General features: G+C 39.2%; 1 protein-coding gene across 3 annotated transcripts in view; it reads left to right on the top strand.

Moving 5' to 3' along the window:
• MYRIP (myosin VIIA and Rab interacting protein) overlaps window positions 1-14,499 on the top strand; it is a 403,309-nt gene that overhangs the window by 361,583 nt on the left and 27,227 nt on the right. For all 3 annotated transcript variants that reach the window (XM_019537529.1, XM_019537520.1, XM_019537510.1), the window contains exon 12: window positions 11,203-11,397. In XM_019537529.1, coding sequence (XP_019393074.1) covers window positions 11,203-11,397 — 195 coding nt within the window. The remainder of the gene's footprint in view (window positions 1-11,202; window positions 11,398-14,499) is intronic.

Below are 14,499 nucleotides of genomic sequence, written 5' to 3'. Positions count from 1 at the left end.
GCTGGTAAATAGTGGAGAGGTTCCTGGGGAATCAGATGTTAGGCAGGTTATAGTGTGTCATAAATCCAGTGTCTATATGTAGTCCATGATCTTTTGTATCCAGGAGGTTGATGAATTGAAGTTCATAGGCTCATCTTTGAAAAGTGTTTTGTAAATTCCCTTTTAGGATTAGAACTGAGAGATTGGAGAGTGGTATTTCTGTGAGAAATGTTGTCCCTACAGATAAGTGTGTATTCTTGTCTTTAATAGACTTCTGGTATGCATTTATTCTGGTGAGCAGTTGTTGTTTGGTGTCTCCTAAGTATTTTCCATCAGGGCATTTGGTGCACTGGATGACATATATTACATTTCTGAAGGTGCAGCTGTAAGATCCAGGAAGGCTGATGGTTCTTTGTGGGGTGCACAAAGATATGCAGATATTTTAGCAGGTTTTACATTTCTTGTCATGGCATGGTCTGGATCCATTCAGTGTGTTTTGGGTCATGGGAAATCTGCTTCTGGTAATGAGGTTAGCAAGGATCGGTGCTTGTTTGAAGCCTAGGATGGGTGGTTCTAGGAAGATCTCTTTAAGAACTGGGTCATCTTCTAGTATGGGTTACAATTGTTTGAGGATTTTCCGTATAGGTTCAAGGGAGGGGTGATATGTCATAACCAGTGGTGTGCAATTCACAGAGGTTTTCCTTCTGTACTGCAGCAGTTCTTCATGTGGTATCCGGATGGCTTGTTCAAACATGCAATCTATTTCTCTGGAGAAGTTTCCTTATTGACTGAAAGCCTTTTTGAGATTTGTGAGGTGGCAATCCCGGGTGTTCTTCTCAGTGCAAATTCGGTGGTATCTGAGGGCTTGGCTGTATATTACAGCTTTCTTGGTGTTTAGGGTGATTGCTGGTTCTTCACAGATCTGTATGTTGGTCTGTGGGTTACTTGTATAACATGGTCTGTATTTTACCATTCTTGATACTGATCATCACATCTAAGAAGGAGATGTTGGTGCTGGAGTATTCAAGAGATAGTCAGATGGAGGGGTAATGATTGTTGAATTTCTGATGGAACACAATCAGAGATTGGAGGTTTTCAGTCCAAATGATGAAGATGTCATTGATATATCTTAGTATAACAAGGGTTTGGTGGTTCAGTCGTTGAGGAATTCTTCTTCCAGGTGGCTTATAAAAAGGTTGGCATATTGTGGGGCCATTTTGGTGCCCATGGTCTGGAGGAAGTGTTGGTTACTAAAAGTGAAGGTGTTGTGTGTGAGGATGAAGTATATAGGGTCAGTAATATATTTGGGTCTGTACTCTTTGTCATCTTGTTCTTGTAGGTATGTAAAGCAGGCTTGGATGCTATCCTGGTGTGGGATATTGGTATATAAGCTGGTAACATCCATAGTGGCTAAGAGGGTGTTGCTGGGAAGGTGGGCTATGTTTTTAAGTTTTCATAGAAAGTCTGTAGTGTCTTGGACAGCACTTGCTTTTTGGGTGACAAGCAGTTTTATGATTGATTCAACGAAACCTGATGTTTCCTCAGTTAGGGTTCCATAGTTGGATATGATAGGGTTGCCAGGGTTTATGACACATTTATGACACGTTATAACCTGCCTAACGTCTGACTCCTCAGGTACCTCTCTACTAATTACCAGCTACTTTCATTCCCCTTTCCTCCTTCCCCCTTCAGCCTGTCTCTCACCGCTCACTCCTCAATTTACATCTTCACTGACTGCCTTCCTTCCTTGCATGCATACCAGCCTCTGGCTTCTTTACTATTTGTTCCATCCAGGAAGAGCACACACCAACTGCAGGTGCTTCTTCAGCCTAATGAAGGTTATCTATACCCAAAAGCTTGCTAAGAAGAATTTTTCCAGCTATTTGAGTTGGTCTAATAAAATATAACTATACTTCTATATTCCTTTTGGAAGAAATATAGCCACGTAGTTAAGCTGATAGATCCCATGTATAGGCAAGCATTTGAGATCTATTTTGATTGTTAAGTTTTTCACATGGAAAAATTCTTGGCTTTTGGTACATCGTGACTTCCATTTCTGTGTTAATAATTTAGACAGTCTTCTTTTTGCCAAAATCTGTGACTAATTGAATATATACTGTGTGGTAGAAATTGAGATATCTCTGGAATGAAGAATGACACCCAACATACTGAATGAAAATGAAGGGTGCTGAAGCAAACACTTACACTTCCAAAAAAGAGCCATGAAAAATGTTTTTTGTTCCTACTGAATAGACAAAGTCTAGGTCTTAATTTCTTGATCTAATAAAGCATTCAAAGATATGCTTTAATTTAAGTGGTTTGTTGGGCTGTGGCTGAAGAAATTCACAAATAGTGCTGGTTTTATGTATGCAGGAAGAGCTAATTTTATTTCCACCTGACTGTCCCTGGGACTGAACCTGAGTTTTCAGGAAATGTACTTATTTGAAATCTGTAAAAATACACTATTTTCAAAAGCAGGCATTTTTGGTTTCTTTCAATTTTGGATGTCCAACCTGAGCCACATTTGGGGTTTGCCAATGCTTGCAACTTTCATTCACTTCAAACTGGCATTATGATTGCCCAGCATGTTTGAAAATCAGGTCCAATCCATCTTTATTGAGACATCCAAAACCCGTGATCTTCTTGAAAATTTAGCCCAATGCCATCCCATCTGGAATTTTAAAGATTCCCTGTACAAAAGATCTACAGTCTTGATAAATATAGATGCAAGCGCACACTGAATAAGTAGAGGGCAGTATAACAAAAGAAAAACTGCAGAAGTTAAGGAGATATAGACATACCACAGAAAAAAAAAGTTAATGTCCTCTTGAGCTAATTTCACCAGTGGCTGGAAGAACTTGAAAATGATAATGTAATAAAGATATTAACCCTTTTGAAACTAGAGCCACCCATAGTAGTTGGTGCAGAGTTTATTGTTGGCAGAAGCAGAAATCTGATTTTAAAGAGTTCTCATGCAAATCCAGAAGCTGTAAATGCAAAAGAATCTTTTTTGTAAAGGTTACTACAAAAGTAGCCTTTCTTGGAGCCATTTTGTTTCGTTAGATTCAGGTCATTGCTTCGTGTTTATTTCATCATACAAACACAATGTATCAACCATGTTAAATTAGAATTTAACCATGTTAAAGTACTTGTATCTTTAATGAGCTATATTAACCAGCAGGTTGAAATAAATAGTCTTTATTTCCTATGTTTTAGTTATACATATCAAATATAATTTTTAGTTATACATATCAAATATAATCTTCCTTTTATTTTCTGTTTATTTGTATCCTATCTCTTACCTTCATTTCATCGTTTTCTGCATTTTAACCACTTCAGCAATTAACATATTTTCTGCTTCTCTATTTAACTTCTGTCCCTATCTAGGAAAAATCAAAGGCTTTTGATCTCCATTTAAAACTGCAGTTTTTATCCTCAGTATTACAGCAGGTGAGAGTGCTTTGTTTTGTCCATGTTTCTCTTATTCAGTGAAAGATACTCTAAAAACTATGTTGAAGGTTTTCATATTGACAAACTAAACTGGTTTTCTTTACAAGTCAGAATATTTTTTCTGACAGCCAGCTTTGAAGTGCAAAGAGAACTGAAAAACCAGGTTCCTTTGTTCACAGAGCTTCACTAAGAGAAAAGATTATGAAATAAGAAATTAGCAGTGTATGATGCTGCATGAAATAGAAATGTAGCCAACTTACCCTTTCTTAGCTGAATTAGTAAGAAATTGTTTTTATCAGTAAAATAATCAGAGCAAAGGACAGATATGCAGAATAGGAAGTTCTCCCTCATAAAAATCACATGCTTATGTTTTTATTTTCACGATAAAAAAACTTTAAAATTGAGAAAAAATTAACAAAAACTAACAAAGATGATTTGAAAGAGATTAGCTACAAGAGTTTGACTATCATGAATTTTACCACACTTTAAAAGTTTCTCACAATTTATGCTGTTTGGCCTTTTTTCCCTTTCTTTTACATGAAGGAAGTATATACCTAGGTGGGAATCATAATGAAATGAATCAGAAAAGTATGTCTCCACCTTCCACCTCACCCTTCATAATTTGTTCATGGTGCAGATTTGGTTTTGGATCTGGACTAATTAACTCTTGGCTTTCTGGAATCAGATAGTACAATGTTTCCTGTTGTCCAACTGTGCACTGTTATGTGGTACTTGTGATATACTCTATGAAAGTTGCTATTCTAAAAGGATTCATGTATAATATACATCTAAACTGATACATTTGATTTTGTTCCTCCTACCAGACATAAAACAGGGGACCAGATTTTTGTAAGAAAGTTTTTCCCCTTATTCAACAAGATGAACACTTGTCTTGTGCTTTTTTGTCCTGTTTTCATACTTCTCTTGTGTCCTATTTGTTCAGTGTTTGTAAAGCTATGTCTATGTTGGATATATTTGTAATATATCTTGTATTTTGTGAAATATTTACCTTTACTGTTTGGAGCAGAATATTTCATTAAGTAAAAATCAATTTCCCTTCCTATTTCATGGAAGGTTTATTACCAAAAGCCAAAAATCAGAAGTAGATCCATCTTTTAGGCATGCAAGTGGACTTAGGCATGTAATATATGGAATAACATCTGGACCAAACTGTTGCAACTAATTAATAGTAACTTCAAGTCCCCAAAGTATCAGTCATCACAACTCAAAAGAAAAAAACTAAAGTTTCTCTGTCTTTATTGCCTAGGGGAGAAGGTCAGTCTGTTTTCTGCTAAATAGCTTTCATTGGAAGAAAATCCTGATGGTAATCCACAGTTAAAATTTTCAAACTTGCCCAGTAGTACATCCCTTCAGTGACATAGGTAGCAAGTGTGTCAGACCTGCACTCTTCTCTACACCTTGCCTTATCACTGAATATTGAGTCAAACCCAAAACTGCTTTCCCTCTTTTCATGGTGCAGAATGGTCTGGATCCCTTTTCACACCAAGGGTGGCTGAAGCTCCAACCTGAGAGCTGTGGTTAGCAACTCTGTTTCCCATGTGTAGTGGCTGGATCCAGATATGCAGGTGCATGTGGCTTGTGACACCGCAAACCATTTTGTGGCACCACAAACTGCATGTGCTGCATGTTAAACCATGCGTAGCACTGCTGCTTTGTAGCGCTGGGGCAAAATTTGCTACCAGGATTTAAAAAAAACACCGAGAAGAAAAAAATGACACGAAGCACGCCAAAGTAGCATTCTCTGGGACAAATGTGGAGATAGGGTCTGCCTGCTCCCCTGTCTCCATGTGCTGCTCCCCAGTTGGTAGGAGCACAGGGTGCCAGCTAGCCCCGTGCTAACGCACCCTGTGCCCAAGCCAGGCCTCCCTGCAGGACATGTAGCAGTGAGACGTGTCCCACTGCAAAGCACACAAGCAGGGGCATTCACTCTGGTACAAAGTAGTGACACAAAAATGTGCTGGTATTATTTGTGCTGCTGGAAATGCATGCCCCTGCTCATGTGGATATGGCCAATGGTGTTATTCACTGCAAAGTTGAGGCCTGTCTGTGTAAGAAATGGGTTCTTCTGGGGGAGCCTGTGAAAGTTGTAGCATAAACTCCTATATGATCTCTGTGTAAGAGGTGGAGGATTATGAAGGTTATGGGTCATCGGTAATGTAACTTTCTCCCTTTTCTTTCATTAATGTTTATGTGAAGGGCTGATATGATTTGTATGGCAAATCATTGATGGTGATGTTAGTTAAAGGAGGTGGTCTGTGGTTAAGCTTAAACTTTATTCTGACAATGTAACATAGTACTAGAGGGAGAACATGCTAGCAGTCATCAAAACTGTAGAGAAAACAAAGGAGAAAGACTAGTGCCACTTAAGGGCATTGATCATAATGTAGATGCATTCAGGAAAAGAAAATACGATATAGAGCTGAGGTGTTCAACTGGAATATAAGCAAGGACTTGAACGCTTGCTGGCTCATAGCAGTTTACACACTGGGCCAGTTTCAGGTTTGTCAGAATAATACTTTTGTGATGACTGCAACTTTGTTTCCATTATTTATTAGCTTTTATGTGGGAAGGAAATGCTTCAGGACAGTTTCTTAGTGGTACTTCCAATAGGAAAGGTTAAGGTAAATCTTTTAGAAAAAAGGGAAAGCACTGCACTGGAGAAAGGAGACAGTTCAAACTTAGGAACAACAACGGAGCCTGCTGAAAAAATATATGTTTTATTATATATTAAATTATATATTTAATATAGAGAGAGCTTATATTGTATCTGTTGCTGTAGATTGAAAGGACAACAAAATATGATTTTGTTGTATTCATGTACTATGCTTATTTTAGTATTTTTTTAGTGTTAGAACTCTTCCCCTGTGCCCATCAGAGCTCTGAGTGCCAACGTTGTAAATTAAAAACACAACTAAGAATAGTTGTACAGTGTGCTCCATAAATATGGATGTTAATTACAGCAAAAGGACATATTTTTTCTATTTTTCAATTAAGTATTAAGTGATCCTTAGCTCAATGGAGGATCAGCATCTAATCTCAGATACAGGTATTTAAATTATAATAATTCTACTGACTGTAGTTAAAATCAGTAGAGTGAAATCTATATTTTATATTGGGATAACCAAGATCAGAATCTGTCCAGTGTTTCCAAAAAATGGTTGTATTTACTTATTCTGTTCTAGTTCTTTGTAATCCAAATTGCCTATGTGTCTGTCAAATCCTTATTAGTTATTTGACAATGTGACAGGGCTGATGTGTGAGAGACTTTGTCTTGTTGTGATGGCTGTCTTTTTGAATCACCTGTAGGAATTAATGATGGCCCTTCCTTCAGTGGAAAAACGAATGAGACACGTAACAAATGTCAGCCAAGATGGCATTTTATCAGTTTGCAATGTCCACCTACAAACACTATTTTGCTGCATATGTGTCTATGAATTTTAGCTGATTTTTTAAATGTAGTATAGCTTCTATTTAATTCTTTTTGAAAGAATTCAATCTCATAGTTACTTTTACCATAGTCAGTATTGTTCTGTACATTGAAGACTAAAGTCCAGATTCTCAGGTGCCATAAATCAATGTAGCTCCCATGAGGGTTGACCCCAGTCTGCCCAGGGAATACTGCATGTTGTCTCTCTCTCTAAAACCCTGTAGTTTAAAGGTCTGAACCAAACCCCACTGAAGTTCAGAGAAAGATACTTCCTTATGCTTTATCAGCTAAGTTTGGATCCTACAGAAACTTTAAGCATGTAATTTAATGGATTTCATGTCCACTGATTTTCTTGAGACAACACAAATATTTGCAGGTTCAGGGATTTAACCAAACCCTGATCCCATCAGCCTCTGTATTTCTATATATAAATGAAATGTATTGTGTGTCCAAGGCAATACAGTTGTAAAGGGGTGCATCTACATGTGTAATTAATGCATATTTTAATAAGGTGGTTTAGGCCTACATCGGGAAGGATTATCTCTGATCTGCACTACCCAAATCTTGGTCCATTAAGTTGTGGCCAGTCCTCACAGATGTGCCGCCTAAGTTGAATTCCTCAGTATCCCAGGATCTCTTACACCCCTGCCTGTAGAGCAAGGATAAAAGCATGTCTTGGCTCACCAGCCTCCAAGTGGCAACTCACAGCTACAGCACCTAACCCTGTCTCTGCTCAGCAGAGGCAAGGCACAGCTGTGCAAGTGGGGAACAGTCAGAGAAAGTTTCTAAACTAAGGGTGCGACTGCTCCAAACTCCAAGGTAGCACTAACACCAATCAGCATTTTTGCAGCTTACAGCATAAGGTGTAACAAGGCCCCAAATGACTTGCACTGATAACAGCCTCGTTCTATGCGCAATGACATCCTTTTTTTTGTAATGGTGCATAACCCCATCAAAAACCATCGTATTAATAAAGTGTTAACTGAAATAAATCTTTACCTTCTCTGCTTACTCTTGCTTTCACTCCCCCTGACATGTAAAGAGGATGTTAGAGTGCCATACTACATTCCCCAGGAAGGGTAGGTATTCGTAGAGGTGGGTCCTTGAATCCTTGGCTGTGCATCTCTGGATCTTGGGTGTGGTAAATATGCAGATGGGTAAGGGATGCTGGTATCTGACTGGCCTCTCATTACCACAAGAGTTAGGGGTACACTCCATTCTTTCAAGCTGTGGTCCTGAACAGCCATAAGGTGCCTTTCAGAGGTCCCCATCATGCTGAGCTTCCTTCTAATTGTCATCTCATGTAACTGCCAAGAGGAAGCTCCAGAAGTGCTTTTTTTCCAAGTAAAATAGCAAAAGTTAGTCAAGGAACTAGGAATAAAATTTCATGATGGCATTTGCCAGAAAAAAAATCCATGCGTATATTCCTTCCAGGATCCGTAAATGGAAATTTTGAAACCCTTAGATTGATTTTAGAACAGCTCAGGTAAGTGAAGAAAATATGCAAAAATATAATTGAGCAGAAATTGTTCTCAGTTGGAGACTAAGAGCTCTCAGAGGAGCCAAAACTCATTAAAAATGCTGTTCTGATGCCTCTGTTTGGCCATTATTAGGCTTCACTCATTTTTCTGCCATGCACAGTCCAGGGGAAGCTGAGTTGCAAATCCCCTCAGTGGGACTTTTCTAGGAATGTGGGTTTTCTAAGGGTTTGGGAAATCTAATAATAATTCAGAAATACTTTAATTTAAAGAGAATTCCATTTTTGTTCGAGTGCATTCCTTTCATTTTTTCAACCCAGATATTGCAGCAGCCTTGTTGTATTACATGAGTAATGAGCTTCTAAAGAAAAATGGGGAGTCATAGGATCTCAGTTGCTGTGTTCTCAAAATGTGTTCTTCTAAATATTCAGAATCACTGAGAAGCCAATATCATGTTTTCATCGTAAGGCATGCTTTCTCCTTGCTCTGGAAAGTTTTAAACAGAACTCCACTTGCCATTAAGAACTTTCCTAGGAGGCCTAGAAAATCCTAATACCTCTTTCCTAGAATTTTTTTGTTGTTGTTCAGTAAGGTACCAAACAGATAAAGAAGTGTTTTACTTTAAATTTCATTTTTTATGGCTTGTCTACACAGGGAAATGTACTGGAATACCTATTGTGAAATCATCTATTCCAGGATGGCAGCATTTTGGGCAGAATGCTAAAAGCGCCCCAACCCTGACTTGGAAGATGGTGGTATGCCAGGGTGGGCAACGGGGGAGCCACAAGGGGCATGCTACTTGTTGTGACAGTGCAGCCCCAGCCCCTTCCCCGCCATCAATCTGGAGGCTGGCACTCATGTATCCACTGCCAGCAACAAGCCAGGCCAGGTCTCCGCAGACCCTAGCACAGCAGGTTGTAGCCTTCCTGCTGCCTGCTGCCTGCTGCTGGCAGGGGCCTGCCCAGAGCCTGGCTTGGCTGTGTGTTGGGGGTTGCTGACCCCTGATCTATTCCATAATAGCTATTTTGGGATACATCTTAGTGTAGGCAGTAAAATGTAACTTTTTTTCCCCAATTCAACACAGTCCTCTTTAGAAACTCTTTAATAGTAGTTAAGTGTGGCAGACTGCAAGACAAATAAACACTGAATTCAGGCTACAAGTTCTTGAAACTTAGAACATATATCAGTATTGTATACTTTGAAGAAAATGCAGCATATCTGTCCAGTATACTTTTTGTTAATTAATAGGATAGAACAAGAAAAGGTGCTTGTGAAGGCAAATGATAAGAAGAGAGTAACATTGATTTCCGCCTTCCTCTCGTAATATTATTGATCTGCTTTTACCTAATTGGCACTTTCACAAATAAATGGAAAACAGTAGGATTTTAAGATTAGTTCTAGTAACTCTTTATGTTTCAAGTAGTTCTGCCTCATAACAGATCCTGTTGTTAATGAACATCTCTCTGCCTCTCTGACAAACTAACAACTTAAGTGCCTTCAACATCCTTTCTTTGCTTTTGTTCTCATTCTCTTTAATCTCATGCTTCTAATTTGCTTTGTAATTTAGCTGAATAACAATGCTACAGATGCCTTAATGCATTGGTAGAAGCGGTAATGAATGCGTACGTGATTTGAGAAAACAATTTTCAATAAACATCTCATCTAGCAAATAGGTAAGGTGGAGCTAATTAGAAGGAAGAAAGTGACTAAAAGGTAATAGTAAATGTGTGAAACAGGAGAAAATTACTTTTGCCGTTTCCTACAGAATGTGACCAGGTGACACTATTTATTGTGATTAGCTTTTAGTAAAGGACAGCAATGCATGCATGTTAATCAGAATGCTTAAAGGAAGTTGAAGGAGCAACTATAAATCCTTCTTAGGTCTCTGTCATTTGGACATTTTGCAACAAGGTCTATTTGCACATGAATAGTCCCAGAATCCACATGCACAAATGTTTGCAGGATCGAGGATTCGGAATTGCATTTAAAGCCACCTTTCAAGGATTTACTCCTATGAGTACTTAGGTAGAAGTTGTAGCACATCTTTGCATGTGAAATACAAGGAAGCATTTACTTCAACTTCAATGGACTTAAATCAAGCCTTACACATTTAAAAGTTCAGAGCCCTAGTTAAGCATCCTGACTCCTAGGTCCTGATCATCCTGTTATCCTGGTATAGATTTGTGGCAGTCAGAGGAGTTACACTGATCCAAAACCAATTTGACAATCCTCAAAGTAAGACTTCTGCAATGTATCCACAAAGCTGAGATAGTAGAACAGAGGTGATACGTAATTTTTCCTGCTATTTAAAACTGATATATACTTATAGAACATAAAAAGCAGACAAACCAAAAGTTAAACATGCTGGTCTTGATTTTTAAAGCATCTCTGCCTCTCTTTCTGGTCTGATAAATTACTGATGACACAACTCCTCAGAAAGTATTGTTTTCCTGGTTCAAAAAAGAACATTCCTGTGATCGCAGGGGAGAGAAAGACTTCCATGTTCTTATTTGAGTTAATAAATAAATTAGTCCATGATTATTTACAGGGGAGGAACTATATTTTAAATCACTGGATTTAAATTTGTTGCCAAATACATATGTATAGCTCACTTTTGAAGGAGTTTGGAGAATGTGTGTGTGTGAGAGAGTATGTGTGAATGAGGAAGGGCACATTCCAATACCATCTAAGTTCATAACGTTACTATTTTGTTCATTATAACCAGCTAGATAGGGTTTTAGAAGGCATGTTTAAAACTAAGCTGCAAACGAGACAATTTTAAAATAATCCATGTCTGTGCTAACCTAACGCTATTGTTTGTCCCTATCTATTCTTGTAACAAAACAGAAGTACTCTGCTGTGTCTCTCTGCAACATATCTACAGAGGTCCTAAAAGTCATTAATGCCACAGAGGAACTGATAGCAGAATCCACAGGCCCTGGTGATCTTCCAGCAGACACTCATGACAGAGGGAAAGAGGTGTTTCCATTAGGTACAGACCCTGTCAGACTTGATGAGCAGCTCACCACATTGGAAGAAAATGTAAGACCATGATATCAATCTACATAAATGTAAAAATATATCTATATATCTGTATCTATATCTATATAAAAACATAAATACACACACACACACACACACATACCTATATATATCTATATAGATATATGTATGTATGTATGTATGTATGCATGCATGTAAATCTGTATAAATGTAAATATGTCTTCAGGATGGAAGGGGGATGTTGGGACTTCAGGGACATGGTTTTGGGTTTTAGCTTTAATTATGCATTGCTTTTTTCTGAAACTGGCTACCAAGGCAGTGGCAGCTCTTCTTTGAAATTCATAAAATGATGGTGATAAGAAAAACCCTGCACAGATTCTGGACTGGTTTTATACATTGTTATCAAAACTTTTAACTCCAAATATGTCTTAATCCCTATAGTCATGGCTTGTGCACCAGCACTGTGCCTTGGTTGTTTGAAAAGTACAGTCAATCCTGTAAGTTCACATTCTTGCATGGCCTCATGGGCCATTAGGTGTGAGAAGATAGGGTAAAAAGCACCATTTTAGGCAGGCAAGGAGTTAAGCATAGGTCTGACTTCCATCCACACCTTACCAACAGAGCTGACAAATGCCTGGAGTAATGGAAGTGCATAGCTGTGCCAACCCTGCCACTAAAGCTGGAGGTGAGGGAGTGGAGCAAGGCACTGCGCCCTTACAAGGAGCAGATTAGCAAGCCTATGAAATGTTCCCTCTCATAATAATCAAATTCTTCTGCCATTTTTGATGAGAAAGTGTCACCCACTGCCACCCAAAGGAAAAATTTGACCCCCAAATATTTTGTAAATCTTCCTTAACTAGGAGTTCTAGTGCATCCTTCATACAGTAATCATCCACTTAGGCCTCCCAATCTTCTCCTACATCTTGCAACATTTAGCTAACTATATTTTAAACTATATTCCCTGTCTCAGTGGCTTTTTCATAATCTGGCTGGACTACAAAATGTTCAATTATAACATCCTCAACAATGCAAGAAAGTGGACACCTGTTGCCTGTAGCAGAAATTACTTTCAAATGAAAAATGAATTGTTTTAAGGTGCCCAAGAGCATGGCCATTTTGGTTTTAAATTAGAATTCTTTTATTTTATTCCTCATTTTATGTTTTGAGTTCTCCAGCAAAGATGTTTAAGTAAGATCATTTAATTGCGCAAAGCCATTTTTTAAAACATGTTAGGTTTTGACCTGAAATTGTTGTTTTGGAGATTCAGTTAATGAGACAAAATACATTGGTATGAACAGACGTGAATGCAGGTTTATACTTGCAAGCCATTTAAGATGTCTTGTTTATTTGACCTTAATTATATAGCAAAAAAATGACTGATATAAAGGAAGAAAATGTTCTGCTGCAAATCATTAGGGAACGATAAAGTTTGATCTAGTCATAATCTACTTTTGTGTTCTAAAACACAAAAAAGCCCAAAATTGTCCTCGAGTGTCATAGCAAAAGGATGGTGGGACTTAGGAAAAGACATTACATGTGAGCCTTTTTGTGCATAGGTCTAGCTGTTGCTACTTGATTGGGGAACTTGTCTGTGGTGCGAGGGAGTGCATTTTCTCTTGGAGTATTTTTCCACAGTCTTCCACTTGTCTACAGAGTCCTCACCTGTGTGGCTGTGAGGCCAATTGCATTGTTTGTCCTTGCATTTTTGTAATGTTTTCCTCATTGGAGGATACAATACTGAAATGTAGGGGAGGAAGAAACAGCTACTGCCTTCAATTTCTTTCAACAGTACCAGAGTAGTCATTGCTGAGGTGGTATGCTGGAAATAGGCAGGAGCTGCAGTGTGAAGCCTACACAAACCTTTTCTCCAAAGCAGCAGAGCTCATTGCTTGATGACTACAGACCCAAAGGACTTGTTCCTTCAAAGTTTTCTGTCTTGGCTCTGGGCCAAAATCATTGGATCCAGTTCAGACTTGGTGTGAAATCAGCAGAGTTGCAGCTGCTTGCACCAGGTCTGAATTTGGCCCTACACATCATCCCATCCCGAGGCCAGCTCCTGACTCAAGGTTGTTTTGACCTCAGATGAGACTTCAGAAAACTTCTAATGTTCTGCAAGTCTTGTGCATGTGCTTTTCTGACCTGGGAAAAATTGCAGTGCATAGCAACACTGCCTCTCTGAATTATCCAGACCAATGATCTCTTAGGTCTGAATAATTCAGACTGGTGATGCATTTCAGGTTGGTTGGCTGACAGCCAACAGGTGCTGGCCTCCATTGGACCAGGTAAATGAGGTCAGCACCTGTTGGCTGTCAGCCAGCCGGTTTGAAATGCATCACTAATTGCTGGGCAGACTGGCAGTTCCTAGTTCCCCAGGGAGCCCAAGCCCCTCACCCAGGTAAGTGATGCCAGTCCCGTAGGCAGAGGGAGCAGCTCCCCCGGCCCCCGGAATGTATCCAGCTCAGGTTACTTAAAGAGATAGGGCAAGGTGTGTACCTTCTGTAGGGCCCATCTTAACCGAATTATCACAGAGCAGAGCTTTGGCCTTCTGCCACACTTCCCCCCCCCCGCCCCAAAAAAAGCTTGGACACATGGCTTTACAGAGCTATGGGTACGAGCGTATTTCATTTGGAAGGGTCACCTTTCACACCTAAAGAGAGATTACACAACACTTTGTTCCCACACAACACTCTGCAGTTTAATCAGACATCCTTTCATTCGAACATGCATCCTGCTGCAGGCATCCATTCCAACAGGAAACTTATACTGGCACTTGCAAAAGAACCTGCTAATTTCTGGATTTGCTGGGAGAGGTGATCGCCACCAAAAGCAAGGCTATTAGCAGGGATGGTGGGGGAAAAGATCTCCCACTTCCGTGCAGATTAGCAGTGACAGCTTCATTTAGAAACATACTCTTTAGTAAGTTTTGGAGGGAAGGTGAATTATTGCTTCCCTTCAGACCAGTTAAAACAGCATTAACTAAGGTCACTGGAAGACTAAAATCTGAGAGTGTAAATCCTGGAGAGTGGGAGCTTTCATGTGAGATATTAGGGCCTGGAGGAGCATCTGTTCACCAAGGCCCCCCCAGGGGAGGACAAGAAACAATGAACACAAACTGATTGAAGATCACTACAGACTGGACAT

The sequence above is a fragment of the Crocodylus porosus genome, unplaced genomic scaffold (assembly GCF_001723895.1).
Source record: "Crocodylus porosus isolate Cpor-Errol unplaced genomic scaffold, CroPor_comp1, whole genome shotgun sequence".
NCBI lineage: Eukaryota > Metazoa > Chordata > Crocodylia > Crocodylidae > Crocodylus > Crocodylus porosus.
Note: the sequence above shows the minus strand (reverse complement) of the source record. Positions and strands in the feature narration are given on the sequence as shown.